The sequence below is a fragment of the Gavialis gangeticus genome, unplaced genomic scaffold (genome assembly GCF_001723915.1).
Source record: "Gavialis gangeticus isolate Ggan-Ray unplaced genomic scaffold, GavGan_comp1, whole genome shotgun sequence".
Taxonomy (NCBI): domain Eukaryota; kingdom Metazoa; phylum Chordata; order Crocodylia; family Gavialidae; genus Gavialis; species Gavialis gangeticus.
Window position 1 is genome coordinate 26,448,768 of NW_017729000.1, and position 27,300 is coordinate 26,476,067.

General features: G+C 43.6%; 1 protein-coding gene across 3 annotated transcripts in view; it reads right to left on the reverse strand.

Annotated features, from left to right (window-relative positions):
- The window catches only part of ATP10B (ATPase phospholipid transporting 10B (putative)), a 396,833-nt gene that overhangs the window by 81,797 nt on the left and 287,736 nt on the right, over nucleotides 1-27,300 (reverse strand). For all 3 annotated transcript variants that reach the window (XM_019506484.1, XM_019506483.1, XM_019506482.1), the window contains one exon: nucleotides 2,886-3,090. In XM_019506484.1, coding sequence (XP_019362029.1) covers nucleotides 2,886-3,090 — 205 coding nt within the window. The remainder of the gene's footprint in view (nucleotides 1-2,885; nucleotides 3,091-27,300) is intronic.

A 27,300-nucleotide genomic window follows, 5' to 3' on the forward strand; every position in this document is an offset into this window, starting at 1 on the left:
ATTCCCTTCCAGTTGTGTCCTATTTTTATACCTTAATTTAAATTTCCCTTTGCAATAACTAGAAAAAGATATGTGTAATTCAGAGAATAGTTTATATGTTTTTAATATTTTGCTCCATTTCCAATGATAGTTTCACTGAAGCAAGATTTTTCACTTTGGATGTGGCTAATTAAACTTATTCTTTCTATTTGATAACCATAACTAGTATGCTCAAAAAGTTATTTAAGAGTACGAATACAACGCTAACATTACTTCCTCATAATTTTGAGATTTATCAAAGGATGACTCCTAAGGAACATTCAATCAATTGCTCATGAAAAAGAAATCTGAACTATACAAAAAAGTCAACATTGATGTTTTAATCATATCACTGCCATCATTCAATCTGCTATCTAAAGATAGAAAATTTTTAATCTTAGTTAACTTTTCATATTTAAATCTGTTCTAATTACCTAACAAGTATACACTGTACTTTCAAGTAAAGCCTTTCATGATTTAGTTTCAAATTAATATGCCCAAGAACTATTAACTAGTTAATCTATCTCAAGCTGTTGCATTGTCGCTTAAACACACAAGCTAGTCTTGCAGGTGGTTGGTTGGGAATGAAGTGTGAGATGCACTGAACATAAATACAGAAACAAGTATTTATTTTGTCTTGCAGAAATTGGAATAGGAAAAGGTATCATTAACTCTATTTCTTAACTAAACAGAAGGCAGTTCCTCTGTTGCCTATCTTCCATACTCTATGCACCATGATACCACCTGTAGGGGATGGAATTGTTTAAACACTGGAAATTAGGTGCTGTGGTTTCAGGCACTCAAATGTATTGGAAGACAAATTCATTTGCTGAAAGGCACTACTGTCTTGGGAAGGCAAACACTTAGTGTTCTTCAGTATTACATGTCTCCAGTAGTCTCCCCTGCCACCACCCATCAAAAAATTGGTTGTCATAGTACTAGGCACCTTGCAGAAGTTACATTGATGATGTGATTAACTAGTCAATCACATCTTAAACAGTAACTTGGCCACACGTTCAGGCAATTAATGTCACAATAAAATGGGAAATAAGCCACAGAACTATTCCACAAAATACATGTAATAATTGTATGGATTGTTTCCATTATTTCTTAAATTGAACAGGTGACAGCGTCCTCACCATGCAGCCTGATGCCAGTTTAATGTTGGGACTCTGGGACTAGCCCCTGTGTGGTCCCACAATCATGGATCCAGGATCCCCTTGCACTGGCAAGTAATAATGGCATTATTGGGATCTGATTGTGCATCCTGGCATATGTGTATGGCAGAAGGTGCAATTGTAGGGATTAGGGATCAGATCCCGTTATGCCATTAAGTACGCCACAGGCCCAACTTATTATGCAGTGCATTCATGCCAATGGATGGCTTGTCTCTGCAGTAGGGCTGTGCAAAGCTTTGGTCCCTGATTCGATTTGGTGGAGATTCGGCCCAATTTGATGGCCAAAACTCTGAATCTGAATCGAATCAGGAGACCCTTTAATTTCTCCAAATTGAATCAAAACCCTTCAAATCGATTTGGAGACTTTCGGAAAGATTCGGTGATTCAGACATAGACACAACTTTAAATGCTTTGTCTACATACCTCTAGGTAGCAGGTGGCTCATGAATGCTGTGATGCTGGGGCACATGGAGTCCCCACAGGACCACGGGGGCTCCCCAGCGCACTCGGCAGCAGACCCAGAAGTGGATCAGAAACACCGGGGAGCAGGCTGGAGGTCCCCCCCCACTCCTGTGGGACACTCCATCCACCCCAGCATCACAGTATTCACAAGCTGGGCTGGTACCTCAAGGTATATAGAAAAAGCTTTTAAAGCTGTGTCTATGTCTGAATCGCTGATTCTCCAAATCAGCATCGAATCTTCAGATTTGGATTCAGCTGAATCAAATCAGGGAGAGTGATCCAAATCAATGAATCAAATCTCTGTCCCTGATTCAGGCCGTATCTGAATCTGAATCTAATAGGGCCCTCTTCAGACAGCCCTACTTTGCAGCTATACCTTATACAGACATTCAGTTCTACTGGGAGAATTGTTGCTCTACTGAAAGAAACCACAGGCATACAAACATTCCAGCTTTTTCTCCCAGAACAAAAAAGGCTGTTCTGGGACAGCCATAACTTGACTACAACCAGATATAAATTGCTTCTGGGACAGCTTTTCCTGAGAGACTGAATGTCTGTACACTTTTCCAGTTTAATGCTTCCTAGGGACCAAGAGGAGCCAAGCTGTGGAGGAAGGCTCCTGTGTCTTCTAGGGACTGTGAGAAGCAGCTGCTTGAGCCCCTCCCATAGACCAGGAGGGAAAAGGAGAGCAGCAGCTGCCAGCTGCTCGCCAACTGCTTCTTACTCTGGAGTCCATAAAGTGAGAAGCAGGCAGGGGGGTTGCTCTGCTGCTCCCTCTGCTCAGCTCTTGGGACCTGAGTAGAGAGCAGTGCTGTGAGCGCCCTGCTTGCTTCTCACTCTGATGTCCCCAGTGAGAGAAGTGGGTACAAGGCTTTGCCCTGCTGCACCAGTCCTGCTGTTCCAGTCCTCACTGGGAACAGGAAGACTGGAATAGTTCATGCTTTCCCCAGACCAGAATCAGTCTGCTCTTGAGAAGGTGTGAGGAGCAGGGGAGAGAGGGCAGTTGCAGACAGAACATCTGTATTGCTCCCTCTCCTGGAATCATTTCTAGCAGTGGGAGTTTTCCACCACTAGAAATGAATGCTTGTACGTGGCCCAGGTTGAAGAAGAGGTAATTAAGCCTCTCAGAACATTCTTATCTAACATGTCACACTAGCAACTAGTTGTCATGCAAATAGAGGTAGGCTGCAATTAATATCCTCTGGTTATATTTTCCAATATGCCTACCTGATGGAAGAATCCTGTCACCACCTGTCTTTGTTTTAGATTGGTTTCTCCGTCGAGGTTGGAAGTCTCTAAGTGACAGGCTCCATTTTGATCAGAGGAGTACAGTAGCAGGATATCAGCTGGGATGGTCTCATTACACTGCAGCTGTACAAAGTCTCCCACTTGCATGTCTTTCCAGCACGTCTCAACATAGGCCTGTTCTTTCCTGTTGGGTTAGAAAAGAGTGGCAGGTGAATGAGCACATCAGGGATAGAAGGCATTAGCTACTGGTTCTTCAAGAAAAAAAATGGGGCTGTTCCATACTTCAGATTGTTGGTTACTGTGCAGCCAGAGATCCCAATTCTTACATTCAGCACTGGAAAGGAAGTTGCATATCATTTATATGAAAATATTTGACTGAAGCAAAACACTACGGTAATAGTCATCTTAGCTACTTGCACTGCCCCATGCAACCCTCAGTTTACAGCTGGAAAATATTAAGATTTAAAGCCATAAAATGGAAAGCATCCGTACATTTCCTCTGAAGGCTGAAACCCTAGGGATGAACTGGCTGGAACTTCTCTACTGAGAATGTTAAATATTTCACTAAAAGCACCCAGGGCATTTACACACATACCTTTTCATCCCGCGACATGTCGGAGATGTGGCAGGTTGGAGCAGAGTCGATCAATCGAATCTGCTCTGCATGTGAGCTGATGCGCACTGTTCTGCGTTGCGTGCAGTTGTATGAATGGCTAAATGCATGTCAGTGCACAGAAAATGGTGGCAGTAAGCTTTTAAACTAAAGCACCTTTGAGGTGTTTTAGTTCAAAAATGCACCAATGCCATTTTCTCAGCGCTAACATGCATTTTGCCATTTACATAACTGCATGCGCCGCAGCACTGGGTGCTTTTAAAAGTGCCTGGCACTGTGGCCCCAGTGACCAGGGACCCAGTGAACACGGGCTGCAGACAGGGTAAGTAGTTTGCAGGCAGTTTGCTGGGGGCAAGAGGAGGAAAGGGAAGAGAAGTCAGACACCAGGTACAAGATCCTGCCCAGGGAAGGTAAGTGATCCAGAGCTACCTGTGCCTTTGGCTTGCTGAGTGTTGTTTGGTGGGCTGTGTGTGTTTGGGGCATGTGGTCTGAGAAGCTGGGAGTGTTGCTGACTGAGTGACTGCTGATTGCTGATTGCTGAGTGATTGCTGCCTGGGCCTGACAGAAGTCCTAATGAGGGGGCAGAGCCAGTCCAGGCCCAGCAGGTACAAAATGAGACTCCCCTGGTGACCAGGGAGCCAGGGACCAGGAGCTGCATACAGGGTAAGCAATTTGTAGGCAGTTGAAAGGCCAGTTTGTGCTCCTCCCCCCCCCCTTTTTTTTTGTTTTTGAGTGGCAAGCTTGGCTTGAGGAAGCAGGAAAAAAAAGGAAACCTTTGGGGCCAATGAGCAACAGGCCAGCTTTTAGATGAATTTGCTAGGGAAGATATGCTTGGAAGAAGAGCAGTGAGAGAGAGAAGGCAAGCTAAGAGACCCAGGGAAATGGCTGGAGGATGTTGCAATTCCAGAGCCACTGCCGCTGCCTCTGCCTGTACTTATAAGGTTTTTGTCCAGACAGGACTGCTCACCGTCGAGGCTTCCACCCGGGTCCAGGTTTAGTGCTGTGGAAACTGTGGCTTGTAGGAACAAGCACCCATGTCATGAGTTTTGCCTGTCAGCAGCTTGAGGTGCTGTTCCCCCCAAACCCCTGCATCAATCTTCTTGAAACTTGGCAGGCTTCACGCTCCAAGCAGAGGCTACCATCTCTGCAATTTTCATCCAAATCAGACAAAGAACAAAAAAGTTATAGATATTTCATTGATTCCTCATTATACCCTATGGCCAGATCTCCCAGGTAGCTCCGAAGCTTCAGAGCCGCTTTGGCTGGATCGAAGCAGGAACCTGGTCTGGAGCTCCAGATCTGATCACTGGCATCCAAAGTGGCTGGATCCAAAGCCGAATTGAATAGCTGCCTACTCACACAGGCCTACCAACGAGGGGCCATGCTCTTCTTGACCTGCTGCTTACAAACAGGGATGAATTGGTGGGGAATGTAGTATTGGATGGAAACTTGGGCAGCAGTGACCATGAGATAGATTGAGTTCAGGATCCTGAGGAAAGAAAGGATGGAGAGAAGTAGAGAAATGACCTGGGACTTCAGAAAAGCAGACTTCGACTCACTCAGGGAAACCATGGGCAGGATCCCCTGGGAAGCCAGACTGAGGGGGAGAGGAGTCCAGGAGAGCGGGCTGTACTTTAAAGGAGCTTTACTGAGAGTGCGGGAACAAACCATCCGGATGTGCAGGAAGACTAGCAAGTATGATAGAAGATCAGTTTGGCGTAGCAGGAAACTCTTCAACAAACTAAATCACAAGTGAAAACTTATAAGAAGTGAAAACTTGGACAAGTAACTAGGAAAGAATATAAAAGCATTGCTTGGGCATGCAGAGATGAAGTCAGGAAGGCCAAAGCAGAACTGGAATTGCAGCTGGCAAGGAATATGAGGGGTAACAAGAAGGTTTCTACAAGTATGTCGGTAGCAAGAGGAGGATCAGGGAAAGTGTGGGTCCCTCACTGAATGGGGGGAGGCAACTTTGTGACAGAGGATGCAGAAAAGGCTGAAGTGCTTAATGCCTTTTTTGCCTCAGTCTTCACAGGCAAGGCCAGCTCCTAGACTACTGCACCTGGCAGCACAGCTTGGGGAGGAGATGAGCCAACAGTGGTAAAAGAACAGAGTAGGGACTTTTTAGAAAAGCTGGACATGTGCAAGTCTATGGGGCTGGATGGGATGTGCCTGAGGATGCTGAGGGAGTTGGCTGATTGAGTCCAGGGCCACTGGCCATCATCTTTGAAAACTCATGATGATCAGGAGAGGTCCCAAATGATTAGAAAAGGGCAAACATAGTGCCCATATTTAAGAAAGGAAAAAAAGGAGGATCCAGGGAACTACAAACCAGTCAGCCTCACCTCAATCTCTGGAAAAACCATGGAGCAGATCCTCAAGGAATCCATTTCTAAGCACTTAGAGGAAAAAAACGTGATTAGGAACAGTCAGCATGGATTCACCAGGAGCAAGTCATGCCTGACTAACCTGATTACCTTCTATGATGACATGACTGGCTCTGTGGATGTGGGGAGACCGGTGGATGTGGTGTATGTTGCTTTTTAGCAAGGCTTTTGATACGGTCTCCCTCAACGTTCTCTCAGGCAAACTAAGGAAGTACAGGCTGGATGAATGGACTGTAAGGTGGATAGAAAATTGGCTGCAGCATCAGGCTCAGAGAGTAGTAATCAATGGCTCAATGTCTAGTTGGCAGCTGGTATCAAGTGGAGTGCCCCAGGGGTCAGTCCTGGAGCTGGTTTTGTTCAATATCTTCATTAACAACCTGGAAGATGGCATAGTGTGCACCCTCAGCAAGTTTGCAGATGACAACAAGCTGGGGGGAGTAGTAGATATGCTGGAGGGTAGGGTTGGGATTCAGTGTGACCTAGACAGATTGGAGGATTGGGACAAAAGGAATCTCATGAGGTTCAACAAGGACAAATGCGAAGTCCTGCACTTAGGATGGAAGAACCCCATGCACTGGTACAGGCTGGGGGCTGACTGGCTGGGCAGCAGCTCTGCAGAAAAGGACCTGGAGGTTACAGTGGACAATAAGCTGAATATGAGCCAGCAGTGTGTCCTTGTTGCCAAGAAGGCTAATGGCATACTGGGCTACATTGGTAGGAGTGTTGCTAGTAGGTCAAGGAAAGTGATTATTCCCCTCTATTTAGCACTGGTGAGGCCAGCACCTGGAGTACTGTGTTCAGTTTTGTTCTCCCGCTACAGAAAGGATGGCGAATTGGAGAGAGTCCAGTGGAGTCCAGTGGAGGGCAACAGAAATGGTGAGTGGGCTGGGGCACGTGACTTGTGAGGAGAGGCTGAGGGAACTGGGCTTATTTGGCCTAGAGAAGAGAAGAAAGATGGAATTTAATAGTAACCTTCAACTATCTAAAGGGTTGTTCCAAAGAGGATGGAGCTATATTGTTCTTGGTGGCAGATGACAGAACAAGGAGCAACAGTCTCAAGTTGCAGCAAGGGAAGTTTGTTTGGATATTAGGAAGAATTTTCTCACTAGGAGGGTAGTAAAACACTGGAACGGGTTACCCAGAGAGGTGGTAGAAGCTCCATCCTTGGAGGTTTTTAAGACCTGGCTAGAGAAAGCTTTGGCTGGGATGATCTAGTTGGCTATGGTCTGTCTGCTTTGAGCAGGGGGTTGGAATAGATGAACTCCTGTGGTCCCTTCCACCCTAATTTTCTATGATTTTATGATTATTTTAGACAGGGAGGTTATTTCCCTGGTGCTTTCCAATACCCAAAATACAGATGCTGAAACAAGTCAGACTGAGTTCTCAGCCGTAGTTAATATTTCAACTCTCTCAGGTATGTTTGGAAGCTTATTACAAACCTAAGGCTAAGCCCATATGCACAAATTTGACACATTTGGTTGCGGAGACCTGTTCTATTGAAAATAAGCAATGAAATGCAACTTTTAAGACCTTTGTTAGAACCCTGGTGGTGAAGAAAACCTTGTGGCTTTTGAATCAACAAAAATGAAATAAAAAGAAAAGCAAGTTATAGCCTTGCAGCAGAAAGAAAAAGAATATGGTTGGTTTTGAAGTCTAATAAATTAAATAAAAACTATACAACAGGTTCTCACTCCATGGTTCAGGAGAAGGAAGCTTATTTTTCTGACAGAAGATCTGCATAGTAATTACAGAATCTGATTTGCGGCCCTGGGAGATGTGGGGTTGCTTCTCTCACTGTCAGGCATACTGTCTGCTGCCTCTGGCTGTCTCTTACTCAGTTGCCTGTTTTCCTTCTTACTATTCCATACACATTCCCTTTGGGTGTGTGTGAAACTCTTCATTGTATCTTCTTTTTCCTGAGGCCTGTCTCCTGTCTTTGTTACCAGACCTATCTCCAGTCTTGTTGTTTGTCAAGGGAAGTAAACTGATGAACCAGATGGTAGATTCAGCTCCTACACTTGGCTTAGCTAATAGCTATGGTGCATATAAGCATTTACCATGGAGGGGGTCTGACAGTAGAAACAATTACCTCTAATAAAAGTAGAGGACAGATGTTAATCAGAACTCTACTTAATATGTTTTCAGCTAGAATGAAGTCTAGGATAAGGTTCATTTAAATAGCAGGTCTGTTGTGACTGAAGAGAAGGGCTAAATCCATTCTAAAAAAGAAGCATACTTTATTTCTGGAGTAATAAAGATCTCCCCAGGAGGGCTCTCTGAGCAAACCCTTCTTGGAAGAGGGTTGTGAGAAGGGAGTGACAGATCCTTCTTGCCACCAATGCAACTGCCAATTTGTGTCCTTTAGCATCTGGACTCTGCAAGGCTGTGGACTGTCCCTACCACTTCCTGGATCATTCATTGATCCCGTACTTTTACTCTACTCAAAATTAGAAAGATGGAAACTAAAAGGAAACATCTACTACAAAACTGCTACAAAGTCCAAATATATTGCCAGTCTTTATCTCCATGTGCAGCATGGTTTTCTCCTTCCAGGTTGAGCTATGTTTGCTACAGTTTGACTCCAGCCTCACCCATTCTGTACTCTCTTACTTCTCTGGCCTCACTCCCAGTCTGAATCATCTCCTGTATCGCTAGTTTACTACCCACTGGGTGCATCTACACAAGACACTATGTTGCCATAGCGATGGGTTATGGCGATGTAGCTTGTCGCTACAGTGACATAGCATCAGTGGGCACGAACCATGACGCTGGTGTTACAGCACTGTAGGGTTGGAAATGACCTGTGCACTGCTGGGACTGCACAGTAATGGCTGTTACTGCACAGACATTTAGTACTTGCTTTATCAGTAACAACTTCCATAACAACCGCGCAGTCCTCAACAACCTTGTTGGCTCCTCTAATCTGTACCATTTCTTTTATCCTGGAGCAGTATGCTCAGTTTTAATCCAAGAATTGTTCCCTATTAACCTTGTATTTGAATATTTATTCACTGATAAGCCCAAAATGATCTGTCTCTCACTTCTGATGTTCATATCGCCCTCATAGTTAAGCAGTCATGTCTTTGCACCCTGTTTTCTTTTAGCCATCTGTTACTAATGGGATATTTTTTCTCTTTTCCATTCGTTCTCTCTGCTGCTCAGTTTTCCTTCACTCACTGTTACTGGGGAAAACTTGAGTGACTAAAGAATGTTCCAATGGGCCTTAAATAGTCATTGGAAAGCCTGAGTAGACAATAGTGACACAGTTCCTTTAAGCCCTTGTAAAGGAAGAGTTATTTTTATCGTGTCTTTGGTAAATCACCTTATGTCTCAACCTACAGTGGAGAAAATGCTCATGATAGTGGACTAGCTTCTTGGTAAATGGTGTCAGTGGTGATTTCAATTTTCAAATTACCCACCGGTGTCATTTATCACCTTATGTACTCTCTATCAGCAGCACAACCCTTCATTAAAGACTGTCTGCATCGTTAGCAAATTTGGAGAATTTGAAACAGGTCTCAGACCTCTGCTTGAGACATTCTACCTTTTCTCATAGTGGCCAAGGGGCTAATATGACAGATGCTCACTGCTTTCTCAGCTACACTTTCCAATTATCCAGGTCTATAACCTGCATCATTCAAAATATAGCTATACGCTTTTTTTCTGGGTTCGCTTCCTGCCTTTGAACATGGGTCCTATCTATCATTCCATATTAGTTCACAAGAGGGGTGTGTGGATGAAGAATACTTGAACTGTCTTGCTATGGTTCTAGACTTGGGCCAAAAGCTGCTCCTAATCAATAGGCCTGTGTGAATACGGAAGTATTCAATTCGGATTTGGATTCAGCCAATTCAGAGGGCAGCGATTTGATTCAGATCACTGTCCTGAATCAATTCAGCCAACTTGGCTTTGGAAGATTCATCACCAATTTGGAGAGATTCAGTGATTCATGGCATCCGTGCCATGGGGCAGCTGCTGCGCAGGTGCTGAGTGTGGGGGGGCGATCCCCGCTGCGCCCCACTGACCCACGTTGCACAGGGGGGCTCTGCCATGAGTGCCCAGAGCCCCAACCACTGCTGCTGCAGCTGGTGAGTGCAGGGCTTTAAAACCAAACAAAACCCCACACTCACTGGCTACAGCAGCGGAGTTTGGGGCCTCTGTGCAGTCATGGCAGAGCCCCCCTGTGCAGTGGGGGGCAGTGGGGATTGCCTTCTCCCATTTCTCACCCATACAGCAGCTGCCCCATGGCACAGGTGTCGTGTGGCTTGGCAGGTCACCATGTGCTGTTTGGGAGCTGGGGACATTGGGGCTGAGTGGTGCCAGGCTCCAGCTGACACATGGAGCTTCTTCAGCTCCCAGACAGTGCACAGCATCCTGCCAAGCCATGCTGCACCCATGCCATGGGGCAGCTACCATGTGGGTGCCAGGCAGGGGGGTGATCCACGCTGCCCTCCACTGCTCTGCACTGCACAGGGGGGGTTCTGCCATGAGCTCTCAGAGGCCCCAAAGGCACTGCCAGAGCCAGTGAGTGTGGGGATTTTTTTTTTTTAAAGTGCCTGGAGGCTGGGCCAGGTGGTGAATGGGGCCAGGCAGGGCAGCCATGGGGGCTTCTCCCACGGCTCCTCTGGCTGTGCCTGCCTCTGACCTGGTGTGGGGGGGACTATGCCCTGTTGACCTGTTGCCCCTTACTCAGACAGCGTGAGGGTGGGGGGCGTGATGCAGGTGTGGCTCACTCCGGGCAGCAGCAGGGGATAGGCCCTGCTCCCAGTGCTGCCATGCCTGCATCCTGCACCCCCCTGCTGCCCTCCTCAAGTAGCAAGCCCCCCTGCCCTGGCTGGGCAGCTTGTCCCAGTCCCAATCCCTCCCTCCCCCACTCTCCTTCCCTGCCCTCAACCCCAACAGACTTCGCAGCTGTGTCAGCTGCCTGTTTAGTCTATGGCCGAAGCTCTGAAGAGGCCAAATCTTTTCTGAAGCTTTTTCATACCAATTTGGATGCTTCAAATTGATCTGGAGTTTTTAATTGGTCTCACAATTCAGTTTGGATTTGGAGATTTGGTCCCTGAATTGGGCTGAATCTCCTCCAAATCGAATCAGCTACCAAAGCTTTACACAGCTCTACTAATCAACCCAGCTGGTCTTTTGGGCTGAACAGTCCAGGGGGGCTGGGTTGGATGTTGACCGCATCTCTCCCCTGTGTGCTTGTTAGCCACAGAAAGAGGTGTACCTTAACAATGCTAGCCTATGGTCTTGTAGGCTTGGGAGAGCTCTGACTTTTTAATCCCAAAAGAATAGTAGCTCCTTCATAAACTGTCAGCTCTAACATTTTGTTCAGTAATACAGAATTGCAGTGCTCCAGCACATTATAAGAAGTTAGTCTGTTTGACCATTTTATAGGGTGGGATTTTCAAAAGTCCTCACATTGATTTTACTCTCTCCTATTAAAACCATTCACCATCCTATCTGGCATCAATCCAACGTTGTTTCCTTGGCCAGAAAGAATTCTGCAGTGCTTCAAAATACCACAGAGCCACATTGATAATATAATTCCTCTAATCTTCCTCTGAGGATTTCAGTAATGTTTTATCTCAGGCTGCTCCAGCATTTAGTTTTAGGCTTCTAAGCATGATCCTATTTCAACCAGTTCAAGTTACTGAAAAAACATTAACATATCTTTTGTAACACACCATCATCTCAGCCTTCACACTAAGTCACAAAGCAACAGCCAGGACAACACCCAGCTTTTGGGTTAACTAGGGTTTAGGGCCTTGAGAGCAGAGATCTGACCTCTAGCATCAGCATAACATTTGGAGTCTAGACCACAGGTATCACACTCACCCTGATGCCTGGGCTGGATCAGGACATGGTGGCAGAATTGAGGAAAGTGGAGGTGGTGACCATGGGGGTTAATGCAGCTGTCACTTACCCCCCACCCTGCCACTGACATGCATCACCAAAGGGGCTTGGTGCCCTGGATTTTAGTGGCGCTACCCCCAAATTCCTCGTCTCCTGTGAGTTTTGCAGAACACATCATAACTCCATGGGCTGGATCTAGCCTGCAGACTGTAACCTTGATCAAGACTAAAGCTGGCCAGATATTGGAGTTTTTTGGTTCAGTGGCTACCCTGAAAGAATCAGACAAAAAAAATCATTCTGGGATGGAAATTTTGGGGTTTTGGAACAATTGCAATAAAACCACATACTTTCACATTAATATCTGTTTGGAAATATAGTTTGTTTTAGTTTTGTGTTATTTAACTCCTTTATTTTCAACTTTTCCCCTTATGGTTGAATTTAAAACTTAAAGTGTCACAGCAGAATAAAGTTTTTTTATAATGTCAAAATAAATGTTTCAATGGTTTGAAAGCTTTCTTGGAAACTTTTGCATTTGAAATGATTCACCAAATTTGGACTGAATTTGTGAATACTTTCAGAAACTCCACTCCCTGGCCAATGTTTCAACCAGGATTCCTGTGATTCTATTCCCAACTCTACCAAGTACAAATCATTGCAGATTTCAGCATTGAGGCCATGCACATTTTGATTCAAAGAATTCTAAAACTGCTTAAATTCCACACAGCTAATATTTAATGGCAGGAAATAATGGAAAAAGGGGGCAATCTATTTACATTACTGCTGCTTCCCAAAAGCCCACTTCAATTCCAGTCTGATACTGACAGCAAGTATATTCTCATTAAGACCAAGAGCTACAAATGAATACTTCAGAATATTTTAGACCCTCTGAGGGCCTTGTTACAGAGTAAGTTTAGGTGGCTTCTGGAGTCTTAACCCCTGAACTTGCTGCACTTTAAACCTTTCTTAAGTAGCTTAAAGCACCCATTATTTGGTTTAGAGTTATAACACTCAAGGGCAGGATTATCTCCAGTCCACCTAGTTTTGTTCCTGTTCCATTACCCTGTGGCCACTTTCCACAGCTATTCTGCCCAGGTTCACATCCTCCAGTACCCCAGAATGCTTTGAGGGGCCCAATCTTTTTTCTCTGGAGCTGAGTCAGTGCCCTGCCAGCCAGCTGGGTGGCACCTGAGCTCCTACAGGCTCAATCCTTTTTTTCCCAGGAGCACCTGTTGGCCATGGTGCCTCCTGCCACAGCCTGGAGCAGTTCTGTTCCCATTGCCAGTGATGCAGGAGACGGGTGCTGCTCGAGCTCCAGAGAGAAGAGGGCACAGAGCAAGAGGGCTCTGGGGCTGCAGCCCTGGGTCTCTCTGATTTCACTGAAATAGATACAGCGGCTCTGTACTAGGAGTAGGGCTGCCACACTTAATCCCTGACAGCCCTGCTCCATGTGGAGCCATGGTGGCAGTTTGTGAGACCAAAGAGCGCCAGGGAAGCTGCTTTCTCACATCTCTCTGGTCTTACTAAAACTGGCATGGTAGCGGGCCCACTCTCTGCCCAGTGGGAGCTGTGAGTGGGTCCTGCTCCTGTTTACCAAGACTCTGGTGGCAAGTTACTGCTGTGCAGGTGAAGGACAGTTAGAGCAGGTTTTTTTGCCTTACCATGCACCTGCTCCACTAAGCCGAACAACACTAAGCCTCTTAACATTTGTTCAATTTACAGCATAATGTCTAATAAGGCCCTCAACCCCAATATTTCAGATGAGGCAAAGTAGTCACTCCAGTGCTAGTACTATTTCTTGAGATAGTGGCTACTAAAAATCAAGTCAGGATTTAAGTGGGAAAAAAGGGGCATATAAATGACAATTGGAAATAATTGATCTTAATGTCCAACATCTCTTAAACTGTCAAGGGCTAGAAATGAATTTGGTGTTAATCATTAATATATAACATTGGTGTTAAGCATTAATTTTAATTAATTTTGACTATTAATGAGATACCAAAGCACTGAAGGTACTGAATTAATAAAAGAGACAAGTCTTGGAAGTTGAAACAATTGCTCCATTTGCAAGTCTATTGCACCACATAATTACTTCTGACTTTCGTCAATAGTAAGAGTCCTTATCCTGCAAGATTAATATTAAACAATGAAACTCAGTAAACCCACACCAGTATCGACAGATATCATGGTGTGTACAACATCCATCACAATTTTCAGCTGATAGCTTAGGCGCTTTTATCTGAAAAGGAACACAATGTACCATCTTGCAGTAAAAGCTCTATGTGCATCTCAACTCCTTATGGCATCCACTAAATGTTTTTACTTAAAATTAAACTTTCTAAGAATCCTAAGTTCCACACTTGCTTTTGTCCCCTCTACCCACCTTTGAATATGTGCCTTCTTTCTTACCATCCTGCAATGTGTGGAACAACCTCGCAATGAGTTGATGCCAAGCTTGTACCTTCTACTTAAAAATACTTTTAGCATCCCACAAAACAGAGCTACCACAACCCTTGGCAGTGATATCTTTGCACTGGAATATGACACTAGAGAAAGGACTCATCTATGCTGCAAACTGTATCATGAAGCACTATGAACAGACTGCTCTGTTTCACCCAGGCAACCTGCTGATCTAGGAGCTGTGTAGCCCCCTTTCCCCAGACCTGCACACAGATTATTTAGCACTGATTCAGCAGTGCTAATTATTTTACCCAAAGCACCACAGAAATGTGCTTACTTTGCCTTTGATTTTGGAAGTAGCTCAAGTACAGTCCAGCATTTTTGAATGTGTTGCTGCCTGACATGGTAGATTTCCAGCATGGACACCCTAGGGTGTGGTAGGTACCTAGGTCGTTTTAATAGTATGATGTGGTATGTTTATTATGGCTGGGAACCAACTGAGAAAGGAACCCAGATTTGTTTGAAACTATACATCCGTAGACTGCTCATGAGGTATTAAGGCAGTGAAATAATTGCCTACATCTCAAAGAGGTAATAATATACATTGACAAGACAAAGTGTACTAACAAAGAAAACAACGTGATGTGACTAATGTCATATTAGTTCTGCAATTATTTCTGTTTTTTTTCTTTTCTTATTTAAATCCTTTTTGGTTAGGTTCTGTTTGGAAGGGATTTGTTAGATGATGATGTCAACAAAATGAGATCTGCACCTCTTCCTCTACCGTTTCTCTTCTAAATTGGCTGAATTATTCAGCTTGGCCTTCAAGTCCCAAGCCTGGAGCTCTTCCCAACTCGAGTGCCCTCTCAACTGGCTGGGTTCTCATTTTACCACTGCCACTCCTGGGGGCTGGGTCTCTGCTTAATTGCCTATTTGCTCAGGTTGCTGCTGAGTCTTAATGTCCCCTGGGTGATAATTACCAACTCCTTTTTAAAAGGGGCCAATAAATCCATCACAGATAGGGGGTAGGGGCAGGGAAAGGACAAAAAGGAAGATAAGTATCACATGGGTCTTAGTGGCCCTAGGATATTCATCTCTTTGATGCATAGTTCAGGATCCAAAGGGCTGGAAAAGGTACGTTATAGACCTATTTTAAACTGGAACCAGTGTTTGAGTCTTGGCAAGCTTGAGACCCACAACAGTAGCCATCTCTTGTCCTAAGAGTGGTCCCTTTTACATTCATCCCCCACTCCATATTGTACATTCACACAGGGACCTGCCAGAATGTGTCCTGAGCTACTCTTCCATGAATGCAAATGTTTTCAGAAATCTCTCCCATCTGTGAAGCTGGTTGCCAGGAAATATTTCCTTGCTCATTTAGCTCAACAACAGTGAGCACAGAGCCCACACCTAAAAAATCACTTCTATTTTAATCTGATGTTTAGTGTTAGTTGAAAAAAATGTTCCAACTCTGCTACATTTCTGCTTGAAGCATATGTAACGAATTGTGGGCTAAGTGCTTTATAAAGCAGAGACAGGCATTATGACACAAATGCAGAATGACCCTTAACACTACCCGGGTCAAGCACCTTTCTGGGAAACCGTTAGCATCAGCTTGCATAGGACATAACAATAAGAGGCTAGAGGCAGTCTACAATAAACATGTGAGGTGTCATAGCCTTTTCAAGCCACACGGGCACTGTGGGTGGTGTGCCACATGTTTGTAAAGGACTGCTGCAATGCAGTCCTGGCTCTTTTTCCTCCCACCCTCTACTCAATTTCAGAATCAACCAAACTCTTTCCTTCCATTTACTTTGCTTTCTAAGCCTCATAAGAAAACTTCACACAATTGCCTGACATCTAGACTGGACAAAATAAAATATCTTAGGCAAACAAAAATAACCGGAAGGAGGAATGGAATTATTTATTTTCAATGAAACATGAAACTCCCGGGAAGTTCTTTGTGTACTTACAAAACAAACTTGTTAAGTGAGTTGTGCCTTAATTGCAATCTGATTAAAGCATTTATAGCACCTTTCATTTTCAAAGTGGTTTAAAAACACTAATTAAGTCTTAATTACACATTTATTGGGCGGGAGGGGAACTGAGGCAAGGAGGCCAAATGATCCACTCTGGGACACCGAGTCATTTTCGGAGTTAAGAGTAGAAGTCTGGAGGTCCTGATTCCCAGGTTTGCAGATCAACACAGTATCCGTGTCTTCCATAGAAAGTGTGATCTGTTAAATAAACATATTTTCTCTGTATAAAAGACTATTACCTGAAAGAACCATGTTATAGTGCTACCCCTTAGACATCTGGAGCCGTGAGATTAACAGGTTTTTACAACACAAATTACCAATGGGAGAAAGGAATATTCCACAACTAACCTCCCACATTTTCCAGCAACATGACCCTTCTGCCACGTAAGACCTGTTGAAAGGACCTGTTTCCTTTTAGCAACTGATGTAGCTGGGAGCAGTGCCCATTTTCTATTCACTGATTAAAGCGCACAGTACAATCCCCAGCTCCTGTTGTTAAACAAACAAAATAACTTCATAATTTTAAGCAGTTCTGACAAGGAACAAATAAAAGACAAACTGATTGATACAATAAAGAAAACAACACCAGGTGCTTTCTGACAGGTGGAGGACTTGAGACCTGCACTGCTGCTTATAGTGTCAGAGCCTTAGAATAAGGTAGATGTGATGATATACAATGTAAGAAAGGAGGAAAGGATGCGAGAGCTGGGGAAAAGGTGGGTGACACTAGAGAGAAGAGAAATGAAAGTGGGAGTTCATGTTGGAAAACAAAGGTTTAGAGAAAAAAAGGCTGTTGATTAAAGAAAAAATGGGTTTGGGTCTATCAAAATTTTGGAGTCCACACACTGGTATTCTTCCTCCTGCCTTCTGTTTGACCTGTCTCTAATGCTTACAAACCCTTGATTTTTTGTTCTAAGATACTGTAACACCCCACACCAGTCAAACAGCTGACAGCAAGTGACCATGGCCTGAGTCCTTGCTGTTCCTGCTCCTCAGACTTTCACCCATATCAATCTGGCACCTTTGACAAGTGCTGTATTCACACTTAAAAAGTGGCTCCAGAGCCCGGCAGCATCCATGTCTTCTCTAACTTGAGGGCTGGGCTCAACAATTCTGATTTACAACTAAGAACAAAGGACCATAAAGAAGTGTATTTGGAAATTGCAGAAGTTATGAGGACATGAATAAATGGTTTACACTGTGTCAATAACGCTATTACTTTCTTTGGTTTCAAACAGGACTGAATTTCAAAACCACAACTGGGACAAAGAGGAAGATAAAAACAAGAAATTAGATATTAAGCAAACAATAATTGCTCTGTCTAAGGGGAGAAAAATCAAAATTAGATCTTTGTGTGCATGCCTCAGTGTGACTATCTGTGACTCCTACCAAAATTAATAGTCATATAGCTAAATCCCCTTAAGTGGAAGATCTTTGACAATTTACTATTTGCAATTCCCAAATCAACTACAAGTTGCTTTTAAAAAGCCACTCACTTGTTTCTCATGTGTTTACATCACTCTTGAATCTTTCAGACTCCCATCCCCAAATCCTCTGCAGTACTTTAAATAAAGAAAGCCTCTTTCTTGTTCTCTCTCTGACCAACATGCTATAAAAAAAAACATCTAGAAAAATTCACTGAGCCACCTATAGATCGAAGCAGGCATTTACATTTAATGTGTATAAACTGGATGATATGTTACATTTTAAAATTGTATCAGGAAGCATAGCCTAGAAATGTTCTCACTTAGCTGTCATCATGTCTGCATTCCTCAATACATTCCTCAATGCTATATATTAGGCAGGACATTTTTATCAGATAAAAAGATTACGTACGTGAAGAGCTTTAGAAGACATTTTCAAGTTCGCCTTGGGATCAGGACCCCAAAGTTAGGAGGAGCTACCTTGCAACTTTGGGACTGAATTTAGCAGCCGTGAAAAGCATTAGACCACCATGGACAAGGCAGTAAGGTCTATCCACAGAACACATGACAATGCAAGCTGTCCACAGCTCCAACATGCTGAGCCACTTCTGAGGAGGAGACTACTGCAAGGTCTCCATGATGACTGGCCACTGGCTTCTCTCATGTCATCAAGGTGCCAATTACTATAGCCTGTGAGTGGGATTTTGCGATATGGACAAGTCTACAAGGAACAGCTGTAGAATGAATAAATATTCATTTCACAGGGGTCAGTCTGTAATAGCTTTTTAGTCACAATATTCTTTGACCTGGAGGTGAAAAGTTTTGTTCATTTGTAATTCATGCAGCTAAGTCCTCATTAGGAAATGGTTACATATGTTCATCATACCAAGTTAATCCTGATATTTCATAGCTTTCATAGACATTAGGGGCTGGAAGGGACCTCGTGAGATTGTTGAGTCCTACCTCCCTGCCATAGGCAGGAAGTCAGCTGGGAACAAGTGATCCCTGCAAAAGGTTCATGGTAAGACAGTAATTTAAAAAAAAGTCACAATATATTATAAAGATGTGAAATGTTATTGAATCTAAAAAACTATCTTTAAAGTAATCCTATGGTCCAGGAACTGAATGTTCTTTAATGTTAAAAACAGTTCCTAAATTTTTACATGCCAATATGAGCTATTGCCTCTTACCATGGACATTATTCTCAATGTTAACAGGTACCATTTTCAATTTATATAATTCCACCTTTACACTTACTTTAAAAGGGGCCCCTACCTGTGTACAGTATACTTGAATATATTTTATGGCCCTCTTATTTTAATGACAAGCCATTTTGAAATCATAAGCTAGATCAATTGTAAAAATAACAAAGAGCATTTTTGACTGCTTGTTCATTAAAAATTACTGTTGGGTAATTTTAGATTTATTTTTTAAGTTGTGCATCAATTCATTGGACAGTCTTACAATTTTGATTCCAGGTTTTTATTATGATGATGATGATTATGATTATCTAGAGCAAAATGATGCTGCTAGGATTCTGTCTGGCAGCAGATGGCATGATCACATAATTCCACTTCAAGGTCAGGTACTCAATGATTACTAATCAGATTCTTCATTAGCTTCCAAGTGCTCGTATTGACCTATGAAGCCATTGCGAAGCTTCAACCAAACCACTTCTGTGACCCAGTCACGTCCTTCCATCCCCAAGCACCATTTTGAGGTCTACCGATGGTGGCCCACTGGTCTCATAACATTTAAAAGTGCTGTTTATCCATTGTTTCAGACACTTACTGCCTTTTCCATCAAACTCGTGCCATGATGTTATAGATGCTGCCACTTCAAATCAGAATCATAGCCTTGTATTTGCCCCTTGTCTTTAGTCATCAGTTTGCTGTTGCAGTCTGTTTAACTATGGCGCACATTTTCTGTCAAGCAGTTTGAAATGTCTTGGCATAGTGAGCTGATAGATCTAGAAGAAGTTGTTGATAAAGCAATACACAAACAGGTGGTGGCATTAATAATGCTGTAGAAAGTTTTCCATTAAAGAATCTAGGAATCATTACTGCATTGATGTGTCTTGGCTGGCAATGAGAATTGCTAACTTGCTGTTCTTGGATTTCCAGTGCTGTGGCTTGGACCTAACTAATATAAATACTGAGAATCTGACTTTGTTCTTTTAAGGTTAGTTAGCTTAGTGGGTTACTTATTCCTTTACTACACAGGCAGCATGCTCTTGACAGTATGAATTCAATTTTCAATTATTTCTTCACAACACCAGTAACTCTGGTTTCAAGTGGTTGTTTGAGTTCAGGCCTCAGTTAGACCCAATCTAAGGCCAAATTCACAAATTGCTACAAGCTCCAAACGTGCATATAGTGCATAGAAAATGAAGTATATTGTAGCCAACACTGTTGTTCAAGTTGGTCCAAAAATTCCAGAGAATTTAAGGTGCTCCTGTGCAGACATCAGAGAATGGAGAATGAATTCATATTAGCCAACAAGTATATGTCATCAATGGAAGTGCATGTGTCTCTGAACCAGTTAGGGTGCCTCTAGATGTGAGGTCACTCTGACACACTGTAATTACAGCGCATTGGAGCAGACTCGATTAATTGAACTTGTTAGAATATGCTAATTAGCGCACTCCAGCCAGCGTCCATGTCTCATGTATCAGAATCCCCATGCTTCAAAATGGCAGCAGGGGCACTTTAACTAATGCTTGTTCAACAAGCTTTAGTTCAAGTGTCTCTGCTACCATTTTGTACAGTGAGGATGCTGATACACGAGTGCTGAGGGTGATTTAATTAGAGCGGCTCTCTCAGCAGCTCTATTTAAAGTGCCCCCCACCCTCCCGGAGCCCATGTAAAAATGCCCTTGGTGTCTAAGGGCATTTATACACATGCTCCAGGAGTGCGGGTGGGGAAGCTTGTTGAATGAGCTTTAGTTAAAGTACCTCTGCTGCCATTTTTCAGTATAGGGACACTGAGACACAAGGTGCTGGAGTCTGCTGGAGCGTGGTAATTACAACACTTCAGCAGACTTGATTAATCAAGTCTGTTTGGACATACTGTAATTACAGCATGTCAGAGCAGCCTCCCTGCACGTGTACAGGCACTCTAAGGTTCTAGACTTCTCTGCCTTTGGTTTGACTTCAGACTAATGTGGTTAACTATCTTTAACTATCTATTTGTTTTGTGATGCACTTCCAGTATGAAAGACGACAGATGAGCAAAACTCAACTTCAGTTTCTAGAGTGATGTGAAGCTCTTGTATAAGTTGTACATTTTAATTTTACTTTTATCTTATCTCATTAGCACATCTGGTAATGGGTGGGGGTGGGATAATACTGAGCTGACAGGATTTGTGAGCTTCTCTCCTTCTTTGTGTTAAAAGCCAGGAACACAGGACACAAGGAAGGAGTGTAGATATTATGCTACATAAATTATAGGTTCTCAAGATAATCATACAGTAGCATTTTGAAATGAAACAATGTTGTGGCTTTGTGTCAATACTTACTGATACTGAGCTGAAATTATGATATTATCACATGATATCAGAGGGTCATTCCTCAGTGTAAGACTTCCAATTGATGTGCTTGCTTTTAAAATCGTTCTAAGATGATTCATGCTTAATGCACGTTTCATGTACTTAGGCTGCATGGTACTAGACAAGAGTGGCATGGGGGCAGGAGATTTTGTGTTTGGCCAACAGAAGTATAAAAGTCTCTCAGACTGTGCTTCATTGAGATTCATAAAGCTTGTTGAGTAGCATAGTTCTTGCTTTGGCCAACAATACAAGAACAGTCACCAATGGGAGAAAAAGGAAATGTTAGTAGGAGTTTTGCCTGAGTAAGAGATGAGTAAAAACTGAATAATGACTCCAATATTTCTCCCCTAAAATAAGGCTGTCCAGCTTGGGTGATGGGGGTTATGACAGGATCCACCTCAGAGGGTGGTCATGCTAATTCTGTCCCACCCACTCTGGCCTCCTAAATTATCACCCTGATGCCTCACCTGTCATGTGTCGATGAAAGAAATGATCATATAGCTGGGGAGACTGATCTTAGAGACCAGTGTGAGCTTTGGGCATTTTATTTGGCTCTGCTTATCATCAAGCTCTCAACTGCATGTCCTGGGCATGGCATCTCCTATTCTCATCTCAACCAGAATGTTCAGCATAGTGCTCTGTTCCTCTATATACTTCTCTGTAGTGGACCCCGAACTGTACCTTGATCCTAAAACAATGCAGGGGCATTTCTTTAACCTCCTCTGCAGATCCACTGTAACCCTGCCCCTACCTGGATCCACAAAAATATATGTCCTCTTTAGCTCCCTCTATGGCCTCATGCCTCTCCTCTAGATCCATTGGATCCCTGGCCCTAACCTGATCTACTGAGCTCTTTCCTGAATTGCTCTGTGCCTCACTGTGGCTTTGTGAGTAACCCCACCAGTCCCGTAAGAGCTCTCCTGCACTAGCTCTCAACCAGTGCCCTCTTCTGGGTTCTAAACCCACTAATCTGAAGCAGGGTGCCTTTCCTGGCACCCCAACCATGGCTACCATAATCTTCTGGCTCCTATCTGATGATTCCCACCAGCCTTCCTGGGTATCAGCATTTGTTGGTGTTCCCTTCTTTGGCAGCCTAGGATCACAGGAGGACTTTTCTTTGCAGAGATCAGTTCTAAACTGAAGGCTCTGGCCCATGAGTCAGGCTGTCAGTATGTCCCAGCAGCTGAAGGATTCCCTACAGCTCTGGCTGTGTCTGATGGTCATGGGTTGACTTTTGGCAAAAGAACATGTTTTCCAGTAGCCTGTTCTGTTATCACTTCTGAGTCCATAGTGTTGTAAATATTAGAATAAGTCTCATGCTGCTGATTAAGCCAATTTTCAGATTCATATTTTGCAACAGAATCACAGCCACTTCCCACTTTAACTGTGAGCCTGTGGGAAGGCAAACTGCTTAGTGACAAATTGTTGAGAAACTTGGGTGGAAATCAGACAGATATCCTCATTACCTGCTACACTACCTATGCTTAAGTACATTCTTTCTTTAATAATTCTGGCAGCTATGTGCTCATTTATAGCTCTCAGTGTTTTCTGAGGGCCAAAGGATTGAAGAATTTGAATTGCAGCAAATGCCATCCTCTGAAAAGTCACTACCATAGACCCACTCAATTAAGTTGCCTTATTTTAAAATGCAGTTTTCTGGTATGCTAAGGTAAGAGCAATTTTCAGATGTAGGCTCTCCCCCCTTTCTGAGTTTCCTGAGATAAGCAGCAAAATCATCTGCTCCTGGTGTTGCTCTCATGTTACAATGAAGTTTCAATATCTTAAAATGTCTTCACAGTGGCAATGTTTTAAGACAGTTCTCAATTATAGATGTGTGGAAACAATGGGCAAAACCTGCCTGAAATCTCCACCTAAAGCTATAACTTTCACTCTAAATGGAATTTTAGTGCTCATTATATCACATAGGAGTGCTTTAAGTAGGTGGCAGGAGTGTCAGGTGAAAATCAGACAGATAGCCTGTTTCAACGCTTGATCATCTTCATAGCCAAAAGTTGGATTTAGAGTCTGCAATCTAAATTCCCTCTGCTGAACCTTGAGACCGTTGCTCCTGGTTCTGTCCCCTATAGTCACAGAGAAAAGTCTATCCGCAGCCCTTGTGTAATTGCTTTTCAGGTATTTCCAATCCCTCTCAGTCTTCTCTTTTCCAGACTAAAGCACCCTAGTTCTTTCAGCTGTTTCTCATTAGTTTGGCCTCCCGGGCCCTAATCAGTTGAACTCAAACTAGATAGGCTCATATCACCTAATGTCTTATCCATTAGAGCACTTAATAGTTGTCAGATAATAATTTTCAGTCACAACCTTGTAGGAATTGAACCACAAACACGGCTGGCTTCTACCACCACATTCAATTCTGCACCTCCATTATCAGCAAGATAATGACAAACTGGAAGGACTTTTGAGAAAAAATCAGTGAAAGTATGCATGAGGTTGAAGATGCTGATGTATGAGAAAAGATGAAAATGGTGAAGTACGTATGTATGAGGAAAGATGGAATGGTGAATGGTCATGATAATGATCACAAATATATGAAGGGTATAATTAAATATGGTGGATAAAGAAGAATTAATTAGGATTGTACAAAAGAATGTAACCAGAAGAAATGGAGTGCAATTAAGAAAGGATTATATAAACAGAGTATCATGGAAAACTTCCTGATAGTGAAATTTATTTTGCCGTGGAAGCTACATTGTTTAGGAAATTTAAAATGAGATGGCAAATGTATGTTAAGGAACAATTCTGTAGTTGTACAGGCAGTAATTATGGCTAGTCCTGTTCCATCTGTAATTGTACATCTAGTATTTAACACCAAATGAAAGAGTTAATAATTCAATCATGATCCTGCAGTTCAGAAACGTTTACTATGATTCTCTGAATTTCTGACCTACAAGTGAAAACTTCCACAAATTACTGCTGAAACTGTGAACCCCCACATCTACCCAATAACACACTGCAGTGACTACTGACCTCTCTCCCTTACAACTGAGGCTTGTTTAAATACACTGCTAAGATTCGCTGTCTTCATAAACCACTTACTAAGCCAGACCTTACATTTCAACTAATCTCAGTACAAAGAAAAAAACCCAGAGAAGCCAAGATACAAGATGTCATATTTAAATTTAGTGGCCTTCACTGGAGAGGAAGGACGCAAGATTCCTTACCAATCCCTTGGCTAGTTTTTGGAAAAGCATCAGAGATGGAAAACTAGAATTCTGCCCTCATATTTTTATTACAGCTGGGAATCAAAATTAATTATATTGAACTCTGAAACAATGAGAACACAGTCTCCAATCTCTCATAGATTAATACATAAATCTAATGAAGGGTTCACCTTTAGATGGAAGATCAGTTACTGTATTAAAAGAGAATGTTTTATTGCAACCAGATTAACAAAGCTTCCTGTGTTTGTAAAAAGCTGGTCACCCTTGTTACAAAATAACCTCTGACAGATGATTCATGAGCAAGGGAAGAAAATTAAGAGAAACTAGGCTCCTCTGTGACACTGCCGCTAACAAGAAGAACAAGAAATATCAGATTCCCAAAGCTCTATAGAGGCATCATTAAAGTTATTCATGATACAATATGCTGCAACTAGTAAGTCTGATGGCAACTGTAATATCCACTAAGGCACCTGGTGAGGTGTCTTTTTAGAAACTCCCAACATTGCTCGGAAGTCAATCATTAGATCTGGGGATGGGTCAGTGATGATTTTCAATACTCAGAAGAGAACTTGAATCTAAACCATCATCTGTACTCCTCTGAAGTGTTTATATTGGCATTCTTAGTCCGCATCTGTCTGCAGGTTGCTATTCCCTGTTCAACACTTTTCAAACGTATACACACGCAAATCAAACATACACCAGATCTTGGGGAAACTGTAGGAACATTTGCCAGGAAAACCAAAAACAGAAGAATCATCTTCTGTAATAAGGTAACTAGGCTCAGTAAGAAACACAAATCAATGCAAGTGGCACATGAAGAAAGGTCTCAAAATTATCATGAGGAGTAGAAAACAACTTTTCCATTCCTTATCTAGCACCCAGAATTAGCCTTCTTCAGGAAATGCTTGTTAGATGCAATTTATCAAGTGTATGTTGTGTGAGAGAGAGATAATTAAGATTTCTTATATAGATTCACCATATTAATATCTAGTGCATTAGTTGTTTCTCTCTCTCTCAGGATATATATATATATATATTATATATATATATAATAGAGGCTATATATTAGGGCTGCGTGAGGCTTTGGACAGAGCTTCGGATCTGGAGAAGCTTTGGAGGCATGTCCGGGTCCCAGCGCCGCCTTGTTCGGCTTCCCGAAGCGGTTCGGAGCTCCCGAAGACCCTTGAAGCTGCCTCGGAGATCTGGCCATAGTGGTAGACTCTGCAGAGTGAATACAGCCTGCCAAGTTTCAAGAAGATTGGTGCAGGGGTTTTGGGGGAACTGCACCCCAAATTTGTGAAAGAAAAACTCATGTCAAGTCTAGGCATTACAATATAGCAGGCTGAAAAACTGCAAGGATGGTAGCTCTTATTGAGGCCACAAAGTCTACCAAGTTTCAAGAAGATCGGTGCAGGGGCTTGGGGCAACTGTACCCCAAATTATTGAAACCAAAACTCCTGTTATGTCTATGTGTTACAACACAGGGGGGTCAAAACTTCAGGGCTGGTAGCTCTTACTGAGGCTACAAAGCCTGCCAAGTTTCAAGAAGATCAGTGCAGGGGTTTGGGGGGAACTGCCCCTTAAGCTGTGGACAAGCAAAACTGGTGCCATGGGTGCTGTGGGACTGTCTGTCTTGGGGCGGGAGGGGAGACACTGCTGCAGGCCTGGCTACGGAGCTGCTGTGTTACCACTTACCAATCAATCAATCATGATTCACTCAGGGACCAGGGATGCAGGGACCAGCTCAATACATAGGACCTAGCTATTACATAACGACTAAATGAGCATCAATTAGCACCTACAAAACCAGGCTAAGGAGAGGAAAGAATCAAGACAGACCATCAACTGCCCCAAGACAGATACAGTCTTGGCACGAGTTTTGCCTGTCAGCAGCTAGGGGTGCAGGGCCCCAGGAGCCCCCTGCACCCATCTCCTCTGCAGCTGGCAGGCATCACAGCAGGGGCCACCACCTCTGCACTTCCCCCCAAACCCCTGCACTAATCTTCTTGAAACTTGGCAGGTTTCATGCTCTCAGCAGAGGCTACCATCTCTGCAATTTTCATCCAAATCAGACAAAAAACAACAAAGTTATAGATATTTCATTGATTCCCCATTATACCCTATGGCCGGATCTCCGAAGTGGCTCCAAAGCTTCAGAGCCGCTTCAGCCGGATCGAGGCGGAAACCTGGTCCAGAGCTCCGGATCAGATCACAGTCATCCAAAGCGGCCGGATCCAAAGCCGGATCGGATCGCTGCCGACTTGCACAGGCCTACTATATATATATATAGACTCTACCAATCCCTACCTTCTATCTATCTATTATGTCTGTGCGAAGTGGCAAGTATTCACGTTGGATTTGGACTCTGCCAGTTTGGAGGTACAGTGATTTGACTGGCAGATTTGAATCACTGTCCCAATTTGATCAGGCCAAATCAGATCTGAAGATTCAGTGCCGCTTTGGAGATTCAGCCATAGACTAAACAGGGAGCAGTCCTTACCATGCTAGACACAGCTGCTTCCAGCTGGTAAGTCTGTTGTGGTGGGTGAAGCAGGGAGGGAAGGGGCATGGGGGAGGGATTGGGGCTGGGTCTAGGACAAGCAGCCCAGGCTCAGCAGTGCTTGAAGTGCTGGGACAGGGAGGGATGGGATGCAGGCGCAGCTCACTCCAGGTGGAAAGGTGCAAGTGGCAGCAGCGCATAGCCCCCATTCTCAGTGGTGCTGTGCCCACATCCCATGCCCCGCTATCCCGGTTGGGCAAGCAGCAGCAGTTCCCACCCCACCGCACTGGCTGAGAAGGTGGCAGCAGTGTTCACCCTGCCCCTCATGCTGGGTGGGCAAGTGGCAGTAGGGCAGAGCCCCTGCTCCCAGCACTGACGCAGTGCTGGAAGCGGGGGCTCTACCCTGCTCTGCCACTTGCCCAGCTGGGGTTGCGGGGGGGGGGGGGGGGAGGGGGG